General features: G+C 38.8%; 1 protein-coding gene across 5 annotated transcripts in view; it reads left to right on the forward strand.

Moving 5' to 3' along the window:
- Positions 1-941: 941 nt before the first annotated feature.
- Positions 942-24,637, forward strand: part of Lig4 (DNA ligase 4) — a 37,140-nt gene continuing 13,444 nt past the window's right edge. The window contains exons 1-3 of one of the 5 annotated variants that reach the window (XM_090341889.1): positions 942-3,481; positions 12,388-12,554; positions 16,359-16,479. In XM_090341889.1, the coding sequence (XP_090198015.1) occupies positions 972-3,481; positions 12,388-12,394 (2,517 nt within the window). In that variant the 5' untranslated portion in view covers positions 942-971 and the 3' untranslated portion in view covers positions 12,395-12,554; positions 16,359-16,479. Of the gene's footprint in view, positions 3,482-12,387; positions 12,555-12,962; positions 13,292-16,358; positions 16,480-24,637 lie in introns of those variants that run through there. The other 4 variants (XM_090341892.1, XM_090341891.1, XM_090341890.1 and 1 more) reach the window with 4 other exon arrangements.

The raw sequence follows: 24,637 nt of genomic DNA on the forward strand, positions 1-24,637 counted from the left end.
CTGTGACTTGAGAAGACTTGAGTGAAAAGGCTTTGTCTCAAGATATTTTATTTTTGTGTTTGTAAACACACTCAGCCTCTTATTATAGTTAGTTCTCACTGCATCCTTTTTTTCTTTACAGAATATAATTTTTAGACGTGGAAGCATACTATTTGCTGTAGTACCATTCTGGCCAATAAGTAATCATTGAATACATGGAAATAAATGGCGTGAAAATATGAACAGAAAGCAGTGCATAAGTGAATTTGTATTTTCAAAACTGTAAGTAACTGTGATAAAAATGTTTAGGTAAATGTGAGGAAGGCATTTGCAGCTGGGTATTGAGCACCAGTCTTTTGGCAACACTTGGAATGCAGATGTGAAAGTAGACATAGATTGAGCTTGGGTGGCTAGAAGAGGATTCCTGTTTTTACTTGGTTACACTCTTGAAGATTTCAAAATTTCTTGGAAGCCAGGTTTCGATTCAGAGCAGAGAGATCTCTTCAGAGACTAGTTAAAGCAGTTGTTTCTGTAGTTCTATAAGGGTCTTAGGAGAGAAAGGCATACCAAAGACGACCTGACTGCCTAGAAATGAAAGGATTCATCTAATTTTGTTTTCTTTGCTAATTTAAGCAATAGTCTGTTGTGTTATGTGCTGAGTAGAATAGAGATAGAATGTTTAACTGTAAATGTTGACCTTTAGGGAGTAAGATCATTTAGATTATCTGTCATTATTACAAATGCAGGATGTGAAGTGACACTTTTGGTAACTTACTGGTTAAGGTGTAAAGAAAAAAAAATCATTAAATGTAGAAGTTGATCTTTTATAGCATTGATCTTTTTCATTTAGTAAGCATTAATGAACCTTATTATCCAAATGAAATCTATAAGATCACCAATGTTATTTAGGTGAATTTTACCTTTCCCTTAAAGATACTCTCTTTCTTCTTTATTAGTTAAATCAGAGGATTTACTCGCTTATACCTACCTCCATGGCTACACCACAAACTTTACAGACAGTTGCAGCTCATGTTCCCTTTGCGGATTTATGTTCAACTTTGGAACGAATACAGAAAAGTAAAGGTCGTGAAGAAAAAGTCAGACACTTCAGGGAATTTTTGGATTCTTGGAGAAAATTTCATGATGCCCTTCATAAGAACCAAAAAGATGTTCCAGACTCTTTTTATCCCGCAATGAGACTTATTCTTCCTCAGCTAGAAAGGGAAAGAATGGCTTATGGGATCAAAGAAACGATGCTTGCTAAGCTTTATATCGAATTACTTAATTTACCAAAGGATGGAAAAGATGCCCTCAAACTCCTGAATTACAGAACACCCACTGGTGCTCGAAGCGATGCTGGAGACTTTGCAATGATTGCGTACTTTGTATTGAAACCAAGATGCTTACAGAAAGGAAGCTTGACCATACAGCAGGTAAACAAACTTTTAGACTCTGTGGCCAGCAGTAATTCTGACAAAAGGAAAGACTTAATTAAGAAGAGTCTGCTTCAGCTGATAACCCAGAGCTCAGCACTTGAGCAAAAGTGGCTCATCCGAATGATTGTCAAGGACTTGAAGCTTGGTGTTAGCCAACAAACTATACTTTCAGTTTTCCATAATGATGCTGTTGAGTTGCACAATGTGACCACAGATCTGGAAAAAGTATGTAGGCAACTGCATGATCCCTCAGTGGGCCTCAGTGACATCTCCATCACGTTGTTTTCGGCCTTTAAACCAATGCTAGCTGCCATAGCAGACATCGAACGTATCGAGAAGGACATGAAAAATCAGGGCTTCTACATCGAGATGAAGCTGGATGGAGAGCGTATGCAGATGCACAAAAAAGGAGACGAGTATAAGTACTTCTCCCGAAATGGGTATAACTACACTGATCAGTTTGGTGCCTCTCCACTGGAAGGTTCTCTTACCCCTTTCATTCATGCTGCATTCAAACCTGATGTGCAAGTCTGTATCCTTGATGGCGAGATGATGGCTTACAACCCCAATACTCAAACTTTTATGCAGAAGGGAAGTAAGTTTGATATTAAAAGAATGGTAGAAGATTCTGATCTTCAAACTTGTTACTGTGTTTTTGATGTATTAATGGTTAATAATAAAAAGCTAGGACGTGAGACCCTGAGAAAGAGGTGTGAGATTCTTAGCAGTACTTTTATACCAATACAAGGAAGACTAGAAATAGTACAGAAAAGACAGGCTCATAGTAAAAATGAAGTAGTGGATGCACTGAACGAAGCAATAGATAAAAGAGAAGAGGGGATCATGATAAAACACCCTCTGTCTATTTATAAGCCAGACAAAAGAGGTGAAGGATGGTTGAAAATAAAACCAGAATATGTCACAGGCCTAATGGATGAATTGGACATCTTAATTGTGGGAGGCTACTGGGGTAAAGGTGCTCGAGGTGGAATGATGTCTCACTTTTTGTGTGCTGTGGCAGAAAAGCCCCCCCCTGGGGAGAAACCATCCATATTTCACAGCCTCTGTCGTATTGGCTCAGGGTACACTATGAAAGAACTGTATGATCTGGGTCTGAAACTGGCCAAACATTGGAAGCCTTTCCACAGGAAAAACCCACCAAGTTGCATTTTATGTGGAACAGAGAAGCCAGAAGTATATATTGAACCGTGTAATTCTGTCATTGTTCAGGTTAAGGCAGCAGAGATCGTCCCCAGTGAAATGTACAAAACTGGCAGCACACTGCGTTTTCCACGAATTGAGAAGATAAGAGAGGACAAAGAGTGGCATGAATGCATGACGCTGGATGACTTAGAACAACTGAGAGGAAAGGCATCGGGAAAGCTCGCATCGAAACACCTCTATGTAGGTGAAAATGAGGAACCTCGAGAAAAGAAGCGGAAAGCTGCCCCGAAGATGAAGAAAGTTATTGGAATTATTGAACACTTGCAAGCACCCAACCTGTCTAATGTAAGCAAAGTTTCTAATGTATTTGAAGATGTTGAGTTTTGTGTAATGAGCGGAACCGACCAACATCCAAAGCCAGAGCTGGAGAGCAGAATTGCAGAACTGGGCGGTTACATAGTACAGAATCCAGGGCCAGACACTTACTGCGTAATTGCAGGGTCTGAGAACATCAGGGTGAAGAACATTATTTCTTCAGATAAACACGACGTTGTCAAGCCCACCTGGCTGTTGGAGTGTTTTAAAACCAAAAGCTGTGTGCCCTGGCAACCTCGTTTTATGATTCACATGTGTCCATCAACAAAACAGCATTTTGCTCGTGAATACGATTGCTATGGTGATAGTTATTTTGTTGATACTGATCTGAACCAACTGCAAGAAGTGTTTTCAGGAATAAAGAATTCTAGTGAGCAGACTCCAGAGGAAATGACGTCTGCGATCGCCGATTTGGAGTACCGTTACTCGTGGGACGGCTCTCCGCTTGCTATGTTTCGGCACCACACTGTTTATGTGGACTTGTATGCGGTCATCAGTGACTTGAGTACCAAAATGGTGGGAGCAAGGTTAGCCATTACTGCCCTAGAACTTCAATTTTATGGAGCAAAAGTTGTTTCCCGTTTAGCTGAGGGGGTGTCTCTTGTGATCATTGGACAGGACCACAGTCGTGTTGGGAAATTTAAAGCTTTTAGAAGAACGTTTAAGAAAAAGTTTAAAATCTTAAAGGAAAGTTGGGTAACCGATTCCTTAGACCAGTGCGAATTACAAGAAGAAAATCTGTATTTGATTTAAAGTTGGCTTCTGAGGAAAACCTTGGATCTGATACTCTTCACAAGGGTGAATGTAAAGCATTAAGCAGTATTTCATTTTTCCCTTTGAAAACCTGTACTTAAAAAGTGCTTTTACGTATTATAAACAATTTCACCTTTTAACATAGAAAATGAACTGAATGGCCCAAAGCCTAGAAATTCTCTTAGCAGAGTATTTAGGATTTTTATAAAATGAGTTTAAAGAATCTAAACTTTTGACCCAGATATTTAAAAAAATACAGTTGGAGATTTAGTGTCATCAAAAGTATTAAGTAGACTTTTCTAAAGTCAGTTAAAAATTTTGATAGTTTTTTGGCTAATAAAAGCATTGTATAAGAAAGGGCGCGCAACTATGTCTTTTTACTTGAAGATAAATGCTTCCTGTGAATGAGAAATGTTAAAAATATTTATAATTCTAATAATAAATACACCAATAAATCATACTTGGTCATATTTTTTAGCTTGAGGAATTTGAATGAGACATAATAGTTTAAGCTTTTAAAACTGAACTGATTTTTAATAGTCACACTTAATTCTTTTTCTAAAACAATATTTAATAAAAGTATTTTATGTGAATTTATCCTCCAATGTGAATGGTACTCTTAGAGTCATTTTCCCTAGATACAATCCATTGAGTAGGTATGAAAATGATATAATCTTATTTGTAATTTTCATCAGAGAGAAGTCTAGTTCTGCTTTTACTTTATACACTGGCATTTATGAATAGGCTATTTAAAGTTGATGGGTACAGTGTGTAAGTGCATCTTGGTTTCTGAATTTGTGAATCAAACTTTAGATGCAGCATATGTTAAAAAGTGCTTTCATGCTAGTCCTGAAAGAGGGGCATTTGGTGTCTAGGTATTTATTGTATATGGCTTATTTGCAAGTAATTTGAAGTTTTATTGAAACAGTGGAACCATGTTTGATTGCTATACTTAAATAAAATATTTAATATATTAAATTAACCTATGTTATATTCTTCTATTTTTTTTGTTCTCCTATTTTTTTATAGCATTGACTTCACTCAATCATGATGTTAATATACAGTGCTTGAACTCAGGTGGCATTCTACCATCTAAGCCTTTTTTGCTCTGATTACTTTTGAGATAGGATTTCATCTTTATGCTTGGGCTGGCCTTGACCACCCTCCTCATAGTTATGCTTCTCTTACAGCTGAATTAGCAGGGGGAATCACTACTCCCTGCTTTTTATTGGTTGAGAAGAGTTTTCACATACTGCCCTGTCTAGCTTTGAACTGTCATCCTCCTAGGTCTAGAATTACAGATCTTTAACTCCATGTCCAGCTTGTACGTCTGCTGAATCAAGTACCTTTTCAGGTCCTTGCATTTTGCAATGCCAAATAAGCTTTAGTAATACTTTAAACTTGTATATTTTTGTCATTATTGAGAAAAGAGTATAATCTATAATCTTACCACACAGATAATAGTACTGTTATTTTAAGTTATCCATAGTAAGTGTAAATCCACTATTCAAAGTAACAAGTCATAAAATTAACCAGAATTACTGATTTTAAATAAATGTCAAGAATATTTATAGGTTACCAAGTATGCCATCACTTAATACACTGTTGAATCACTGTAACATGCCTAACCCATTATCGTTTAACTTTCAGGATGCTTCATCACGCTACATCTACTTTCCCATGAACCAGTGTGGCAGATCTTTTCTGTAATCTATGTACATCAGTCTTCTTATTTCTTAGAAAAAAATAGCTGCTGGTTCTTTCTGCTGGTCTGAACTGCTGATTCAAAGTTACATTGTACACTGAAAACCCTTTTTAAAAATGGCTTTCTTGATTTCTCTCATCTCCCTCATATTTAGGTGTTGGGCAGTTAACTTGCTTATTGCTGGACCTACTTCTAAAATTTTACTAAAGAAAATATATGCAAAAGAAGATTAAAACTATTCTTCACCCAGTCTGAACAGTGTTCGGTGATCCCTCTTTCCTACTTATGTCTCCATGTTATTTTAAACTGTTCCTGGATTCTGGGTTGTCATCTGCAGATATTAGATAACAGGAGTGGATTTCCCTATGTGCTCTCCTTTCCTCACCAAATACAGGATCCCTCTTCACTGAGCTTTTCAAGCAGACTTCATTGTACTTCACAATCTGTTCTCGCCTCCAGTTCGTAGTAAATGTGTTAGCGTTTCGGTCAGTATGTGGCCTCTTGCCGTGGTGACAACTGTCATATGCCTCTTACTCCATTGTTGAAGACTGACTTAGACAGTCTTCCTTGTGTTCTTTCTCTACTGCTTCCTTCTCTTGAAGAGAACTTTGCTTTCAGAGATGCCAGTGAGGGTGTGTGGCTCTCCTGAAGTTAGGTAGGGAGTTGCTGAGATGGCTGAGACTGAGAGAATGGGCATTAGCTAAACTCTATCGAATCCTGGCCCACCAATAGTAACAGAACAAATAGGACAGTTCTCAAGAGACCTACAATCTTCACAACCCATGGAAAATGGCAGCCCTGGCTGGACCAACAAGGTACTAAACTCCCCTGCCCGCCACACTTCAGGAGGGAAGAATGGATGACTTTAGAGGTTAGTAACTCAGTTTCCTTCCTCCCTCCCTCTTTCCTTTTTTTTCTTTCCTTCTTTTTTTTTTGGTCATGGAGATTGAGCTCAGCCTGGGTGGTGTTGTCTCTGAGCCTTTGTGCTCAAGGCTGAGCCACTGCTCTGCAGTTCTCTGGTAGTTAATTGGAAATAAGAGGCTCATGGACTTTCCTGCCCGGGCTGGCTTTGAACTAGGATCTTCAGGTCTCAGCCTTCACAGTCTCCAGAATTACAAGTGTGGGCTACAAGCACCCATCCATAACCCAGTTTTCTAGGGACAACTGTGTCTGCAGACTGCAATGAAGCATGAGGGTTTTAATACCCCCAGGGTAGTTCCTTCTTGAGTCTGCCCACACTCGCATCTAGATAGGACACTTTCGCTTTACTTTCACTTTGTACTAATAAGCCTGTGCTTGCATAAGTCTATCTTTGAGTTCTTTCTTCAGTGCAACCCAGAACTCTTTGCCTTTCAGATGCAGTGACCTGACTCCAGTGACAGAACAGCGACCTTGCCTTCAGAATCATGGCTGCGCATTGCCCAGCTTTGGTTAGTACTCTGATCTGCTGTGTTCCTAAGGGTTTTTCCCCCAGGCTATCCTTGGATTTAGTCAGGCCACAGACGGATGCCAGGAAGGTGGGGATGGAGGTCATGCTTATGTAAAGCTTTCCTATCCATAGATTCACCACAAGCAGTAGCAAGAGCGTCAAGCCTTGGCATCATAAATGGCATCTTGGTCATTGGCCATGCATCTCTGGCCTAGACTCACACACTTAGCAGCCCTCGCTTCAGTCTGTCCAGGGTTTGCATTCTCACCCCAGCAGCATTTCATCCAACAGTGACAGGTGCTTATCCGAACCTCACTAGGCAAAGGCTGGCCAGGCGGGGCCGCGCACATACACACACACACACACACACACACGCACGCACGCACGCACGCACGCATGCACCGCACTGCGTCTCAAGGCTACACACTACTTAAGGCAGTGCCTGCAAGTATGACTCAAATTTGCATGGATGTGCCAAGCCAGCTGTGTCCCAGTCAGTGGGACCTGCAGGCCCCAGGCCTTCGAAGAGAAGCCCGACTTGCTCTGTCTACCCTATGCTCTCCTTCCTGTATCTGTCCACCCCTGCTGCTCACCTTGACCGAGGACCACACCTATACCACCAGCACTTCCTATCCTTTTACTCTGCCTGTTTTTTCCAAAGTACCATCATTTCCTGCCCGGAGAACGGAAGCTCAAAGCGAGAAGACGCCTTGGCTGTGCTGTCATGATTGCTCATAACTGTGCAGGAATAGTGTGCTGCACCACTCTGGGAAACACGCCGCTCTTATTCTCCTAGGCCCCAGTTTCTTGCCAGAAAGCAGGGTAACAGGTTCACTAAGAAATCTACCTTCAGCCGGGCACGGTGGCTCACGCCTGTAATCCTAGCTACATTCACTCAGGAGGCTGAGATCTGAGGGTCAAGGTTCAAAGCCAGCCCAGGCCCAAAAGGACCTGAGATTCTCATCTCCAATTAACCTGTAGAAAACAAGAAGTGGGGCTTGGCTCAAGGGTAGGGTGGTAGCCTTGAGCTGAAGAGCTCAGGGACAATGCCCAGGCCCAGAGGTCAGGAAGGTAACCTTGAGCTGAAGAGTTCAAGGACAGTGCCCAGGCCCAGTTCAAGCCCTATGACCCACAACAAAAAAGAAAAGAAATCTACCCTCTCTTGTATCCCCGATGACTGGAGACTGTCCTGAGAAAACCCATTCATTTCTTCAGACTCAGAATAGTTTCCTGGAAAGTCCGATGGCTGGAGTAGCAGCTTCACACTGAGGCTCTGTCTGGGATCTAGGTGAACCGGGTTCCTGTGAATCTCTGGGCGCTTCACTTTGGGACAAGTAGTTGAACTTGAAAGCTTAATATGCAGCTAGGAATATATCATTAGCAATCAATGGACAAACTGGACAGATGTTTTGTGTTGTGTTTTGAACAGGATATTGTATACACCTGGCCAACCACAATCTCATGATCTTCCTGAGTGCTGAGATTATAGATTATGTTACCTCACCTGGCTTTTATTAAATACATTTTCAAATGCACACCATACATATGCTGGCCTCCCGTGTTTCCTGTGGAAGTCCCTTGATTTGGAAACGGGCAGACCTGAAATTGTCTTCCTTTTGATCAACTATGAGAAAGGTGATAGAATGTCACTCATGATTATAAGTCATTCATAACCAGACATACCCAGTCTGTCTTTTTCTCTCTCTTCTTCCTTCCTCTTCCTTTCTTCTTCCTCCCTCTCTCTCCTGCCCTCCTCTCTGTCCCATCCTCCCACCTTGCTGTTATCATTTGGATTTTGAAGAACCGTGCTCTAGGGACTTGATTGATGGTACTGCTACGAGGTATGGACTCTTTTTAAAAGCTAGGAGCTCGGTAGACATCTCTAGGTCTGTGGGAGCACGTTTTCACAAAGGAATATTGGCCCTATCTCTGCTTTGTCTCCTTAGCTCATGATAGAAGAGGGTGCTCTCTACCACTCACTCCTACCATGACCACCCATAGACTAGAGCTTCCAAAATATGATCTCAAGTACAGCGTTTCCTCTTCGTAAGTTGTTTATCACAGGCGTTTGTTACAGTTATGGAAATCTGGCAGACACTGATTGGGAGGAGCTGTCATGGATCCCATAGCTGTAATCCAGAAGCCTGAGAACAGGGAGGTCCAGGCTGAGCTACCACATGCAGACAGCATCTGCACACCTCCACCCATGCTCTCATCTTGAAACCTTTAATGGTTTCAAGGTGGACAGCAGTCTGTGCCATAAAGGAGTATGAAACAAGGCCTTCTATTTTTTTTTCCTTCTTCCTTTGCTAAGGCCTAATGGAATAAGATCTGGAACAGAGGCCACTTAAAAGCTGCTTTAGTTAGACCCACGGTTACCTGAAAGGACAAAGGGTAGACATTTTAAATCTCCTTGCTTTGCACCTGTGCCAATGGCCTGAGCTATTCCATCCTGCAGTTACTTTGCAATCTCCTGAGACTACAGGGAGGATAGGATCTACCACGGATAAGCATCTGTGACAAAGGAGACAGAAAATGTCATAATCGGCCGGGAGTTTGGCCTATTGGTAGAGTGCTTCCCTAGCATGCATGAAGACCCGGGTTCAATTCCTCAGTCCTACATACATAGAAAAAAGCCAGAAGTGGTGCTGAGGCTCAAGTGGTAGAGCTCTAGCCTTGAGAAAGTCCAAGGACAGTGCTCAGGCCCTGAGCTCAAGCCCAGGACTGGCAAAAAAAGAGAGAAAATGTCAATCTTGTGGCAAAAGGCAAAATTGCCCCAGTGAGAGCAACTAACACGGCATACTACCTGCCAGTGCCCCTAAAGTGTAGGTATACAGCTTGCTTCAGAGCTCCTCCATGATACCAGGTGAGGTTCAGTAATGATCCCCTGGCCATACTTGAGACGTGAGCCTGTTTTAATCATGCATGCCTTCTCTCCTCAGCCTGTTCCCTGGCATTTCTTCCTTGATAATCACAGGTGAATGTGCATATTCCTGGAAAACAATCACATTTATACCTAAGCTCTGTCTTCTCACAGCTGGCACATAAGTCCCATTCTCTGCCATTTACTGTCTCTCTCTCTTTATTTGGCATGTGGGGATGAGTGAACAGACCTGAGTTGTGGAACTTCCAGGATAGAAAATGTGGTTTTAATAGTAATTCATTTGCAAACAATCTTTTTTTTATGATAGAGGTAAAGTATAGAGGGGTTACAGTTACATTCGCCAGAAAGTAGGTGCATTACTTTTCACACGTTGATACCCTGTCTCATGTTTTTGTCCCCATTTCTCACCTCCTCCCAATCATCTTGTTTTCCCCTCCTTCCCTTAGGTATTTCAAATTAGCAAATGAAAACAAGAGCTTTCTTAATGTACTATGCTATTTCTCTTCTCCTTTATTGTCTTTGGGCTAATCTCATATTGTTACTACATCTGACTTTATTACCTGGTATATTGTGAACAGTCTTGAATTGATTTTTCCTTCTAACCTCTTGGTGCTTGGCTAAGTCTCCCCAACTGATTGACTCCATGCAGGTCACTCTTTCTAATTCTCTAAGTTTCCTGTCCCTTCTACTTAGACTACCTTTCATTAGTGTTTGCCATGACTTATGTTTCTAAATCAAATTAGTCTCTAAAGTCACAGGTCTTACATAATCTTTATCCACAAAGTTATTCCAATATTATCTTTATCCAATAAAATTATTCCCAGTCATAAATACTTTTCGATCTATATCCTGAGAAACTTGAATTTTTGTAATAATTTTCAGCATTTAAAATTTTTATCTAAACTTATTTTTTGTTTATCTCTAGGGCAATACAAATAATTCTATATGTATGTTTCCTGTTTCAGTGGGTTTTGTGTTTATTGAAGGTGTTATGAATATCTTAGAAGTACAATTCTACTGTTGTATTTTTACTTTTTATACGTGAAATATAATTTTATTCTTGTTGCTATGGTGTTGTACAGAGGGGTTACCATTTCATAATTCAGGTAATCAGTTCTAGAAGGTGCATCCATTGACGAAAACTGAGTTTGTGTTTGGAATCGGGACTCTACTCAGGCAACCCATGTAACTTTTCTTCTGTGCATTAGCATAATTAGAGTGGCTATTTTAATGAGTTGTTTAGGGGATGAAGAGTGTGTGTGTGTGTGTGTGTGTGTGTGTGTGTGTGTGTGTGTGTGTATGTGCGTGAGAGAGAGAGAGAGTCATTTTTGCAGATGGTATGAGGAAACAATCAGAGATTCTTGTAGTAAAAGTAGCCAAAAAGACAAACTTTCTGCTGGTGAATTCCAAGGTTCTTGATATCAGAATCTGGCTAGAAAATGTGCACTCCGCTCAGTATCTCTTGAAGTGTTAGACTCTAGAAGTCACATACAAGAAGTAATTACCTAAACTAAAATGTTAATGGGGCAGAGGTTGAGCAAACGTCATCTAGAAGCCTCTAAAGACACTGCATGGCTCTGAATAAGCCCTGGGCCATGCATAGTCACAGCTATATTACAATTCAGCTTTCCATCCATAAAACATGCTAATCCCTGCTTGTTTGCCTTTAAAAGGGTCAATATGTGGGTTAATTAGTGTTTGCAGAGTCCTTTGAAGATGTAAAGTCCTATCTATGTCAGTACCACTGATTATTAATTAGCTTCTGGAGACCTAAGCTGTGATTCTTCCTATTCTCCATCACAGCCAAGCCTAAAGTACCTGAGCAATATCAAATTATTTGGGGTAAGTTGGAACATTTATAATGAGAAAGATAAGCATCAGGTACCTAAACCAATTTCAGATAGCAGGAGTATCACTGTATACAAATGGGAAAGGCTCACTAAGATCAGGAAAACTATCAGTTTTGCTTTGAGATGTTTTCTGTATTAGAACAAATTTATTCTAACTTTCAATACTGTATGTATAAGAAGTAGGAAACAAATTTCCATGATTATAGAAAAATGAAATAGTTCAGGGAAATAAGTCAGTTACTTATATTTACGAACTGCTCTTCTTTGTCCCATGAGTCACAGTGATACCATAATTGGTTTGGTAAGAGGAACATAATAAAATCATTTATAAAACACTAAGAAATCCCCTGAAGACCCTGAATTTTGATCTGATTACCCCCCCATTCATATATGAAGTGTAAATCCTGTCTTGTGAATTTCATCTTATACTTGGATAGTGTGAATGCTTTAAAGTTTCAAGGTTGCTCTCAGTTTGTTCTGACTGATCTTGTCATTTGCTATTAGAACAGAAAGGCTAGCGTGGATTTACTCATTTATTATATACTGTGTTCTGGCAAAATGCCAGCAGTGCTCTCTTTAATGAACTCAGTAAAGCATGGATAGAGTTTTGGTTGGCAGCTACTGGGATCCATGTGAGCTTGGTATCCCTCTTGAAACATCATTCAGAGCAGCGGGATCTGGCTTTGTCAGATTCCCACAAAAGAGTGTAGCAAGTCGGGAATCAGCTCAATACTCACATTGCTGACTTTGGTTCCACTAAAACCTTGACGTTTCACCAGGGAAACTCGATTTTCATTTCCTATTCTCTCCAGACCCTGAAGAACAGAGGTGAGAAGATGAGTGCTTTGGGGAGAGCAAAACTGAGGAACAGCTCCGAGAATGACAAGAGAGGAGCTGGACAGCTGGAAAGTGACAGGGGAACCTAGGAAACAGTTCCCATCTCCAGCCCGGGAAGAGAAGCTGAAGCCACCACTACAAGGTGAGCTGACCTCATGACCTATTAGCAGCCAAAGCCACACCTCCCAGCATCCCCTTTAGTAGGGATCTTCTGGGCCAGTGTCTTCCCCAGGCTGACATCAGATGGGACATCCTTTAGCTCTCCAGATCTCAGAGAGCTTCACCCTGTTTTATCCTGCTTGAGACTGAGATGTTCTGGATAGCAGATTGCATTAACTTCATGTAAGCTACTTATAGCCAGCCAAGCCCTGAGACACTGACCTGACTGACGACTTGAAACACAGGTCCCACCAGTGCTCGGTGACTCAGTGGCACCCCAACAAGGCTAGAGATCCAGTGTGATTCTGAGGTGGACCCCAAGAGAGGGGTGTGGACTCCGTCCTTGTTGGAATGCTCACAGCCTGAGGCTAACCTTTTGACTACAATACAGGACTTCACTTTGCTGGTTAAGAGCTCTGCTACTGAGCATTCAGTAGCCACCAGTTGCTAGCTGCCAATCAGGCTTTGGGATTGAGCTGCACCCTGGGATGGCAGGAAAATATGGAGGCTGGGTGACTGGAGGAGGCTGGGACATCCACCCTGTTGGGACCTAGGCAGCGGATTGGGAGTATGTCCACTTTTCTTCAATTAACAGCAAATCGCATCACTTGAATGGCATCGCTGGGCTTTGGCCATGGACTGTGGAATACTCAGAGTCCAGGGCCTGTGCCCTGGTCTGGACAGTGCTGGTAGAGACCGTGAACACACATGCTCAGGGTAGATTAGTTTACTGTCAACCGCGGGGTCTCCGCTTCTCTTCCCCCGTGGCAGCCAATCCAGAGTTTTCTTACTCTTTTAGAATAGGCCAGAAGCAGGAGGTGGATGTTATTTTCTGATTTTGTAGCATTCTGAATATAAATAAGAAATAGAAAAAGGTCAAAAAACAGTCAATTGTAATTTGAGCTGAGGAATGTGTGAATGAATTTCATCTAAACATTTGAAGGAGTTTTCAAAGTGAGAGATTGTCCATAATTCAAATGATAAATCATTAAACCAACAGTAGTTAAATTATAATACATTATCATAATATCCTGTTGTATATAATATGCTATATATAGTTCCACTTAGATACAATGCATACAGTAAAGTCAGTGTAAGTATTGTTATTAGGAATACTTAGTAATCATGTAAAATTTTATTTTCCCCACACCAGTACCAGGGCTGGACTCAGGGAATTTAGGTGTATTTGTCTTGCTTCCTTGGCTAATGCTTTACTACTTAAACAACACTTCTAGCCCAGGCTTTTGCTTGTTAATTGGAGAATGTCTTATAGGTTTCTTTTTGCTTAGGCTCACTTCTAACTCATTCTCTAGGACTCAGCCTTCCGAATTGCTGAGAGCACAGGAATGAACTGTCAGTTTCTGGCAATAACTTCTTAATTCAATTGATAAGAAAATTGGTACCTAGTGAGATGATACATTCTACAACATTATTCCTCATCTTATGAGGAAGACAGTCTGGGGAGTGTGTGTGTGTGTGTGTGTGTGTGTGTGTGTGTGTGTGTGTGTTTGTGTGTGTGTTGATCCTAAGTCTTGAACTTGGGGCTGAGTGCTATCTCTGAGCTCCTTTTGCTCATGACTAGTGTTTTACAACTTGAGCCACAAGTCTACTTTGAGGTTTATTTGTTTGCTTTTGGTTGTAAAATGGAGATAAAATTTTCAAGGACATTTTCTGTCTGGTTTGGCTTCAAATTGTGATTCTTAGATTTCAGCTTCCTAAGTAGCTAGAATTATAGGCATCACAATCCGTGCTCAGTTTTACTAATTTCTTTTTCATGATTCTCCTGGCTTAAAAATATCAGTACATTGTCCTAAGTACATGTGTTCTTTGAAAAAACATGTGTGTTTTATCAACATAGGAACCAGTTTTTGAGTCACCCCTTTTACTATAACTGCATCCTTACTTGGAGCATCTTGGCAAAAGAAAGATTTTCTTTAAGATATGAAAATAATACATCCACTTACCAGGAACTAGTGTTCAAAGCTAGCATAAACAGACACACGCAAGAGATTCTTATCTCCAATTAACTATCCAAAAGCTGAAAATTGAGATGTGGCTTATGTGATAAAGTACCTGCTTTAAGGACTGAATTACAAAAGAACACGGGAATTGAGTCCAACCTCCAACTCGAGCGCTAAATAAATAAAAAAGTAAATGACACACTTTTCTCTGGAAAATAATGTCAAAACTCCCATATTAGGGTTGTGATTATCTAGCTCTTCATCTTATTGGTATTTGATAAAGTGATAACATAAATACTAAGGCCGTAGGATGGTTATGTAGGCGAAACCGAGGTGTTTCCTTCATCCTTGTATTCCAAAGAGATAAATCAGTTCTCAGTTCTGAAGCACATGTCAGAAATAGCCTAGCAAGAACAGGGCCTTATTGCTAAACTAGAGATCACTGAGATCTAACCTGCTGTCTAGATCCCTCCTGAAGAACAGAACAAAATAGTGGCTGAATGGCCCTAGCAATAGGGGAAAAGTTACTACAGACAGAGTCAGCCATTTAGAATATTCTTATATAGGCTACTCTAGTTGACTCCTTTACTTATTAAGTTAAAAATTAGCAGCATTTCACATAGTGAAATCTTCTACAAGCTAAGGATCATGGCTCATCTGGTTTGTAAGAAACATATTGCCATCACAAAGACTCATGGACAACTTGGGATTAAAGTATTATGTATTTGGAGACATTATTCTTGGATTAAAAATGTAAGATCCATAAATCTCTATCAAATTCAGACAAGGAAAATGGTGTATATCAAAGGAGAAAACGTCCTAATCAATAAAAAAGAAGTGATTGTCCACCAAAAATACCTTAAAATGTGAGGTTGGCTGGAGATTTGATGATCCAGAAATTTAGAATCTTGTTAAGTATGTCAAATATGTAAGAGTAAACAGCTTACACATCATAGGAAAAAAAAGAAGAAAATAAATGAGCCTATTGAAAATGCACATTATATCAAAACTTAAAATTATTTTAAATGAAATGAAAATATGTGTATGTACCCCTTAATGTAGCAAAAATAAAAAATCCGATGGTGGTATATTAAAATAAAAAGTGAGACTTTTGTTAAGATTTTTGTTTGTTGGCTTAGTCAGGTTTGAATTCAGGGCCTCATGATGTAGCTTAGATTATTTATTTATGTTTTGCATTTACTTTGCAAAGCAATGTCTCCACTTAAATATTTTTGTTGGTTGTCTCCATTAACTTTGCACTGAGATCCTCAGATCTTAACCTGCTGGTAAGATAGGAAAACAGATGTTAGCCATTGGTGTCTAGTTAGGATTATGCATGTCAAATAAAATAAATTGGTTCAAAATTTCTTCATTACTAGTTGTGAAAAAACCCATATATTACTTTTCCTTTTGTCCTATAATTTCACTTTGGGGTATAGACTATTTGAAAATAATCCAAAAGCTAATGAGTTTTTTGTTCCAAGCCATTCATGAAAAGCTGTTTTTGAAAGAGACAATCTGAAATAACACAAAGGTCCCACAATAAATGATTGTCCAATGGAGCCACTGTTTCATATCAAGCAATACTAGCTGACTAATAAGTTTTACGGAATCTGTTAATGTAGACTCACATTTAGAGTAAATAAGTAGAATAAAAACAAGACTCTCTCGGGAAACATGTTTAGAGTCTTATCAATACATACTGTGTGCATGTATCAGAAGAGACTATGCAGAGGAGGAAGGAAAAGAATTTTGCTTTGTTGATATGCAGAGGACCTCTGTTTTTGAAGTTTTTTTTTTACATAATCCATCTCTTTTAATCTTAGTGAAACCCTGCGAGGCAGATATCGTTTATTGAAGAAATCAAAAAGCTTGACCATAATCACAAGGCTGGGAAGAGGCAGCTAGAATTTGCAGTCATCTGGGATTTGAAGCCAGTTGTTCCCCAGTGCTGAATATATTTTCTGAAGATTATTTGTTGTTGTTGTTTTTCTTTCTGTTCTTTTCTTCTTCCTTCTCCATGTAGTACTAGGAATTGAACACTTGTTAGGTGTTTGCTGCACCACTTTGGCCACTCACTCAATCCTTTGTCTCTCTTTACTTTTCTGTTCCGGTCTTGTGCTAGCCTCAGATTATCACCCTCCCAGGTCTACCTAGGAGTTGGAAAGACTAAGTGATCGTTACCACACTCAGGTTGCTTTTCTGAGACAGAAAGTGTCTTGGTAACTTTTCACTGGCTATATTTGAACTACAATCCTCACATTTGCACTTCACACAGTTGAGGTTTACATGCACATTTTACTATACCTGGCTTCTGAAATTCTTTGTAAAGAAAAACAACAACAACAACAAAAAAAACAATGAGTCTTATCACATGATCTTCCTAAATGAATTACTTACTTATTTAAAATCTGTCTTCCTAGTAGACATAACCTTTTGCACTTTTAAAATAATTTGCTTCAGAATAATGAATTGCTTCAGAAATACTGCTTCCAGCAGTAAATCTACATAGGTATACATGTGAGTGTTTTCTAGAGACTTCACAAACCATAGAAACCAATCGCTGCAGGAAACATTTAGTAAAATTAAAAATTCATGCTAGTATCTCATGCCTTTAATTCATACTATTCAGGAGACTGACATCTACTGATTGCAGTTCAAAACTAGCTCAGGCAGAAAAGTCACTATGTAACATATTCCTCCAATTAACCACTCAAAAACAGGAAGTGGTGCTGTGGCACAAGTGGTAGAGGACTACCCTTGTCCACAAAGAGCTTTAGGAATAGCATCCAGGTCCTAAGTTCAAGCCCCACAACCAACACAAAATAAAGAAAACAAATTAAAAATTTATACTCACTAGACAAAATCTGGTATAGTGAAATATTAAAATCCCTATATCACTAAAAGCTAGACATTTTGCTCATTTGCGAATGAGGATTACATTTGAAATTTCTCATGGCTTAACTATAAATAAATCTATAACTTTTATTTTTATTCTATGGAGTGACAAAAGATAATTCTTTGAATATAAGAACAGAAAATTGTCATGGAATCCATGAGACTAACTTTCCTTAGAGGAACAAGGACCCAGCAAGTCTTGTTATAGATAAGATCAGAAAGAATTCTGCTATTTTGAGGTGTTAAAAATTAATTAATTGATCACAGCTGGAGATCTGAGATCCTCAGTTTAAAGCCAACCAGGGCAGAAAATTTCCTGATTCTCCTGTTAACTATCAAAAAAAGCTGAAAGTGGAGGCAGATCTCAAATGACAGAGGACTGGCTGTGAGTAAAAATGCAAGCAAGAGCTTAAGGCCCTGAGTTTAAGCCCCAGTACCAGCACAATAACAATTATAGTGATAACCATTATTCTCAGAGTAAGTAGAAGATGAATAATCTGAATCCATAAGATGGTACTTTCTAGAGCTAGTACTGTGCTGGAAAACTGAAAAAAAAAATGAACTCTGCGAACAATCACACTCTGGAATCAAACCTAGTCTCAAGTAGGAAATAACTGCAAGGTACATAGGAGGCTGTTATTTCCCATACATCTGTGGTAGTAGATATACTGCAGGATTCTCCCTTCCTCTCCTGGTCTCTCTGGATTTCAAGCATGGCTTTTGAAGGGCAGCCAGTTCACACGGCAGTCACATACACTTGTGCAGTTTGTGGTTAAACCCTATAATCTCTGTCCGCCCCTCACAGCACTATAATTTGTTATATTGCAAATAAGCACCTGATTTTGAGAAAGTAGTGTTTTGTTATAAAAATATAACTTTGAGACAGATTTCAAAGGACTTTTTCCCCCCAAAAAAGGTACATATTCCTGCTGTGTAGACTTTGTTTGTGTGGTTATCATTGAAACCTTTTTTCAATCTTCTGTCAGGTGGGTTCTACTGTGACCAGATCACTAAGCATGAAAGAACAAGCAGTTAAACATTAAGATTGTGCCTGTCTCACAAATGCAAACCATATCACCAACTTATGAAATGCCCCCTCCTCCAAATCCATCCTTAATCCATGATGAAGCAGTTGCCAGAGAATTCATCTTCAACAAGTCACAAAAATTTGTTGATGAAGAGTATTGGACTGTTAAACTAAGTTATGGGATGATTTTAGTCAAACTTTTTTTTTTTTTTGCCAGTCCTGGGCTTTGAGCTCAGGGCCTGAGCACTGTCCTTGGACTTTCTCAAGGCTAGAGCTCTACCACTTGAGCCTCAGCACCACTTCCGGCTTTTTTTTTTGTATATATGTAGTACCAAGGAATCGAACCCGGGTCTTTGTGCATGCTAGGCAAGCACTTTAACCACTAGGCCAAACTCCCGGCCCCTAGTCAAACTTTTATATCAGCTTGGACTTCAGTTTCCTTCTAGGTAAAATAAGAATTCAGTATTTTAGAAAACTTGAGCTCACAAGATAAATTCACCTTGAAGATGTGTTTTGATAGACAATTCTCTTTTTTGTGTCTGTCAGTCACTAACATTTAAAATTGGTTGTTTAGTAAAAACCCATTTCTGGATTCTCTTGAAAAAAAAAATGGCTTAGCTGGCCTGTATTCACTTTGGGCAGTAAAGAGTCTTTACTGCCCCCTCTCGGCAGGGATTGTATTCTCTAAAAAAACAGTCGGCTGGCAAGCCAGCCTCACACTGTGCTGTTGGATGCTCACAGCATTTGGAATTGTACTTTATGCTTTAAAAACTTCTCAAGATTATTTCAACTCTGAAATTCTATGAGTATCCTTTTCATACAAGACCAACACAGAGAGCTGGAGACGGAGGGAGGTGGATAGAAGGGGGGTAGAACAGAATGAAGATAGCTGGGGCAGGAGTATTCTAAGCTTCATCTGCTTGTGGGGATAAAATGTTCTCTTTGGTAAGAAGCCTTCATGCGTTCAAAAATTTAATTTATACTTTTAGGCAGAGTAAAAGGTGAACAAAGCGTATTTACCACAGGAGAGTCAATGGAGGCAAATGTTGAGGCAGAATATTAGCTAACACATGCATTGTTGCCAATTTTGTTTCTTGTTTTCAGATTATAACATCATCTCTACTGATTTTACAATATTTAAAAATCTATGAATGAGACAAGCGGCTCTGGACCCACATGAATCCATTCATTTTCTAAAGGAATTATAGTGTGTGTGTTTGTGTGCATATTTGTAGCGACACATGTGTGCACATGCATGTGTACTCTTCTTTTTCATTTTCAGCTGCCAATCTACTACTTCGGCCCTCCACTTCCCTTTCCTAGCTAGATAGAGAATCCTCTTAGATTTGTTTGCCCAGGCCGGCCCTGAACCACGATCCTCAGAACCAGCCCCCCTTAGAAGCGAGGACTGTAGACAGGAGCCGTTGGCACCCGGCGTACTTTATTCTCCAGAAGATTGGTATTAGGTTAACACATTATAATATTGGAATTAGAATTTTCAGGGAACAACAATATTTAATTTGAATTGATTATTACAAATATATCTGGAACAATTATTCAACTAGATACTACAAGCCATATATAGATATACCAAATAAATAACTACTTTTGAACTACAGAAAGTACATAAACTGTGATGCAGAAATAATATAGACATGAAAGTCAAAATGTTGATAGTGATAAATGACTATAATTCAGAAAATTTAAGGAAGTACAGAATTTTATACTTTTTAGCATAATAAAAACAAAACATATTGCTTGGCACTGGTGGCTCATGCCTATAAGTCTAGGCTGAGATCTAAGGTTCATGGTTCTAAGTCACCCTGGTATGAGAAGTCCATTAGACAAAAACTGTGGCTCCAAGCAGTAGAGGCTCAGGGAAGCTGGGCATGGTGGCTCACACCTGTAATCCTAGCTACTCAAGAAGCTGAGAATTGAGGATCACGGTTCAAAGCCAGGCCGAGAACTAAAGTCCATGGTACACTTATGACCAATTAACCACTAGAAAATGGGAAGTGATGCTGTGGTTCAAAGGGTACGACGGTAGCCTTGAGCTGAAGAGCACAGGGATGATACCCAGGCCCAGGGATAGGTGGTAGCTTTGCATTGAACAGCTCAGGATCAGTGCCCAGGTCCAGAGTTCAAGCCCCATGGACCACCAAAAAAACCCAAAAGGCTCAGAGATAGTGTTCAGCCCAGAGCACTTGATCTCAGGGCTCCCTGAGCCTAAGTCCCAAAGAAAAGGGGTAAGGGGAGAAAGAGGGACAGAGGGAGAGAAGAGAGAGAAGGAAACACCTTCAATTTTCAGTTGTAATTCTTAATTGTTCCATTTGAAACAGAAAAACTGACTACAGAGTTAATGGGTGAGGTTGCGAATAGAGAAAAATGGGAGGGGTGTAGTCATAAACTGATATGCTAAATTGAATAATAAATGAATTAAGAACTGGGGCTAAATTGACTACCAGAGATATGTGTGTACCAGAATGATTATAATTAATTAAAATTGTTCAAAGACAAAAGTAATATTATAAACTCAAATAGAAATCAGAGTTCCCTCTCTAATCATTGTTATAGTAAAAAAGAGTTAGGTTTTATAGCCTAATGGATGAGCATTATACTTTGATCTAAATTCCAGGTTACTAGAATTGCAAGCAATTACCATCGATAAAAATAATTCGAATTGAAATATTTTCATTCTCACATGGTAACAAACCAATCAGAACATAATTTCACTAGGATATGTATAGTACTTGAAAGAAAAATTATCATATCCAAACATACTCGCAGTAAAAATACCTCGTTCTCTTGACTTAATTTAAAAATAATAATTGGTTCATTTTTCAAAGGACCTAAGTTCTGAAAATATTTTACACCCATACATTTTGCTTGTAAAATCTTATACCATAGATCATATGTTCTGAAATGAAATTAAAAACAATTTAGATGCTACATGTATAGTGTGCAAGAATATGTAAATAAGTTATCATTGTCTTGCAAATTAATACTTTCTTCCAATTTTTAGGAACTAAGAATTGGAAAATAGCAAATGAAAAGCAAAAAGCATAAAATTTTTTGTCTACCTTTCTGTAGAAGGTTTTTCTTCTGCATTAAAGAGCATAACTTTGATCATTTATAAACACTGCTACATTTAAAACAGGATCTTTATTTGTCTAGAAGATTTAGTGAAAACAGGGTTAGTGACCAACAGATAAAACATATCTAATACATTTGATCTTTCAAATTTGCTGCTAATCTATCCAAGGAATAGTTATCAATTCCTTTGGTATATCAACATTTCCAATGGGAGGGGGGGACATGCACCTCTGAACTGTATACTATTCTCTGAAGACCAAAAAAGTTTTGGATGCCATGGCAGCTGAAAACCATGGAGATTCTATTATGACCCAGAAGCAAAATGATGGAAAGCATTTGCTTAGAAATCATGAACTGACACACAGTCTTGGAGAGGAAATATTTGAGAGAAATTGACCTTCAAAGATGTCCTCAATTCTGATCCCAGACATTGCACAGCTTACATTTAAAATGTTGCTACTCTCACCAATATTGACAACACACACCTAAAAGGAAAACAGGAAAACACAGAAAATATGATGCTTCTTTCATTGTCAACAATAAATCATTAAGGCATTGAGTTCATTTTTGAATACAATATTTTTATATTAAAATCTTTCTCAAATGAAAGATTACATTAGAATTATACAGAGAGCTTGTTAAAATACATGTTTCTAGTTCTCACTCACCAGTTTCTGATTTCAACTGTGGTCCTCTCTTCCTATTTTTTTCTCCAGTCCTGGGGCTTCAAATCAAGGCATGGATACTTCCCTTGAGCTTTCTCAAGGTGCCACAGCATCACTTTCGGCTTTTTCTGTAAATATGGTACCAAGGAATCGAACTCAGGTATCCGTGCATGCTGGTCGAGCACTCTACTACAAGGTCACATTCACACCCTACTCAGTGGTTTTGTTACTACCGCCAGAGGGTTCACATTTTTGAGGAACAGAAAGCTAACCTTTGAATCTCAAAGACTTCTAAAACCTGAATAATAAGAGAATCTTGAGAGGAGCAAGAAAAATAAAAGAAAAACAATCTTAATTTTTATTGTAAAGATCATTTAAGTAATAGACACTGACATGGTTTTGACATCTGGTTTCTCATGAGCAATCAGGATAAAAACAAAAACTTGCAGTTACTATAACTACAAATTTTGTTTCACCTTGCCTAAAATGGAAACCAGAATCTAGATATTGCAAGCACCTCCAAATTAACATCAAAGCAAATTCATTTCTCTTTGGGAGCTACTGATGGGGGCATGTTGGCATGTTGGCATGTACAATTATCACCAGTAAAGATTCTTTGAGGATCCAAACATGGCCTCAACTGCAGAGATCCAGTGTGTCTACATGGAATCAAGAAATCTACAATTCTATTGTAAATTTTATTTTTATTTGGAGAAATTATTTACTGAAATGATTAATTTGGTGAAAATATGACTATCATTGGAGGCAGTAATGTGGCAACTGCTCTGGGAGGAAATGCTGCCTTCAGCTGCCCAGTGAGGATCATAATAAAACAGAGAAGCACATCACATTGTACAGTTAAGGAATCTTTTCCTTCTCTTCATTATTTACTTCAGTGTAGTGTTTTAGCACTCCAGGACACAGCTCTTTGTCAGGATTTTTTCAGTTCATTGCAGCACTATTTACCATACCAAACATATGGAACCAACCCAGATGTCCCTCAGTAGATGATTGGATCAACAAGATATGGTATTTATACACAATGTAATCCTATGCTGTCATCAGAAAGAATGACATCGCCCCATTTGTAAGGAAATGGAAGAACTTGGAAAAATGAAGTAAACCAGACCCAAAGGAACATAGGCTCAGTGAATTCCCTCATTTGTAATAATTACTACAAACCTAGACCTCTCCTAAAAGAGGATTACAATAGCTCAAATCCTACATACACAAGGCCATTTAGAATGAGGCCAAACTAATGAACCTCCAGGACATGGAAACAAGAGCTTAATTATGAGTGACTGTTGTTCTGAATGTACTGTTTTTTTCTCTTCTGTTAGCCTTTGGTTAATCTCATAATGTTACAGTATCTGACTTCTTTTTACCTGATATATTATAGATTTATATATGCTTATTTGTTTATTTGAAATAGGAGGGGAAAACAAGAGAGGGACATGAGGACAAAAACATGAGAAGGGTATCAATGTGTGAGAAGTAATGCACCTTCTCTCTGGCAAATATAACTGTAACCTGTTTATACAATAAAATAAAAAAAAAGAAAAAGGAAAATAACCTCCTTTGAGTTGCTAACTCACATTATATACAGGTGAGGTGAAAATAATTATAGTAAATTAATAGTTCACTAACCTGCTCCTTCAAGACCAGAGCTATTGAAGTGTTGTTGTGAACTCATGACTACATCACAGTGGTACACTTTTTTAATATTACATAGAAAACCTTGAATCTGAGTAATCTGCATTCTAGTACATTCTAAGTTGGATTTTATTGAAAAGCGTACAGCTGAAAGAAAGGTAAAAAATACAACTGGTTCTATTTTGACTAATGGTATAACAAACCATGAACGCAATGGAGTGAATCTTTCTCACATTCTCCAACTTCCTTTTGTTTCATTGCTTATTTTTTTCCTTTTTAAAAACTTTTATTACAGGGGTGATGCACTGCGGGATTACGGTTACATTCATTAGGTAGTGAGTACATGACTCTTTGAACACTGTTGCTCCCTCCAATGCTATGTTACCAATTTCCCTGCCTCTATGCCCTCCTACTCATCTTATTTTTCCCTGACCTTACCTTTTTGAAATAAACAAATAAACATATATATAATGTACCAAGTACCAAGTTCAGAAACATTAACACATGAGATAAACCTTAAGGGAAAAGGAAAAGAAATACATTCACATAGTACATTAAAAACAACAATCATAAAGACAAACCTCTTGTTTCCATATCCTGGAATTCATGTCACTTAGCCCCATCCGGTATTGACATAGATAGATAGATAGATAGATAGATAGATAGATAGATAGATAGATAGATTTTGAGAAATTATGATCCTCCTTTAGGAGAATAATAATTCTGCCTCCTTCCTTATTCCATTAGTCACTGTCATTAATTTCTTTTT

Source organism: Megascapheus bottae, chromosome 11, assembly GCF_031878675.1.
Source record: "Megascapheus bottae isolate mThoBot1 chromosome 11, mThoBot2.hap1, whole genome shotgun sequence".
NCBI classification, from domain to species: Eukaryota; Metazoa; Chordata; class Mammalia; order Rodentia; family Geomyidae; genus Megascapheus; species Megascapheus bottae.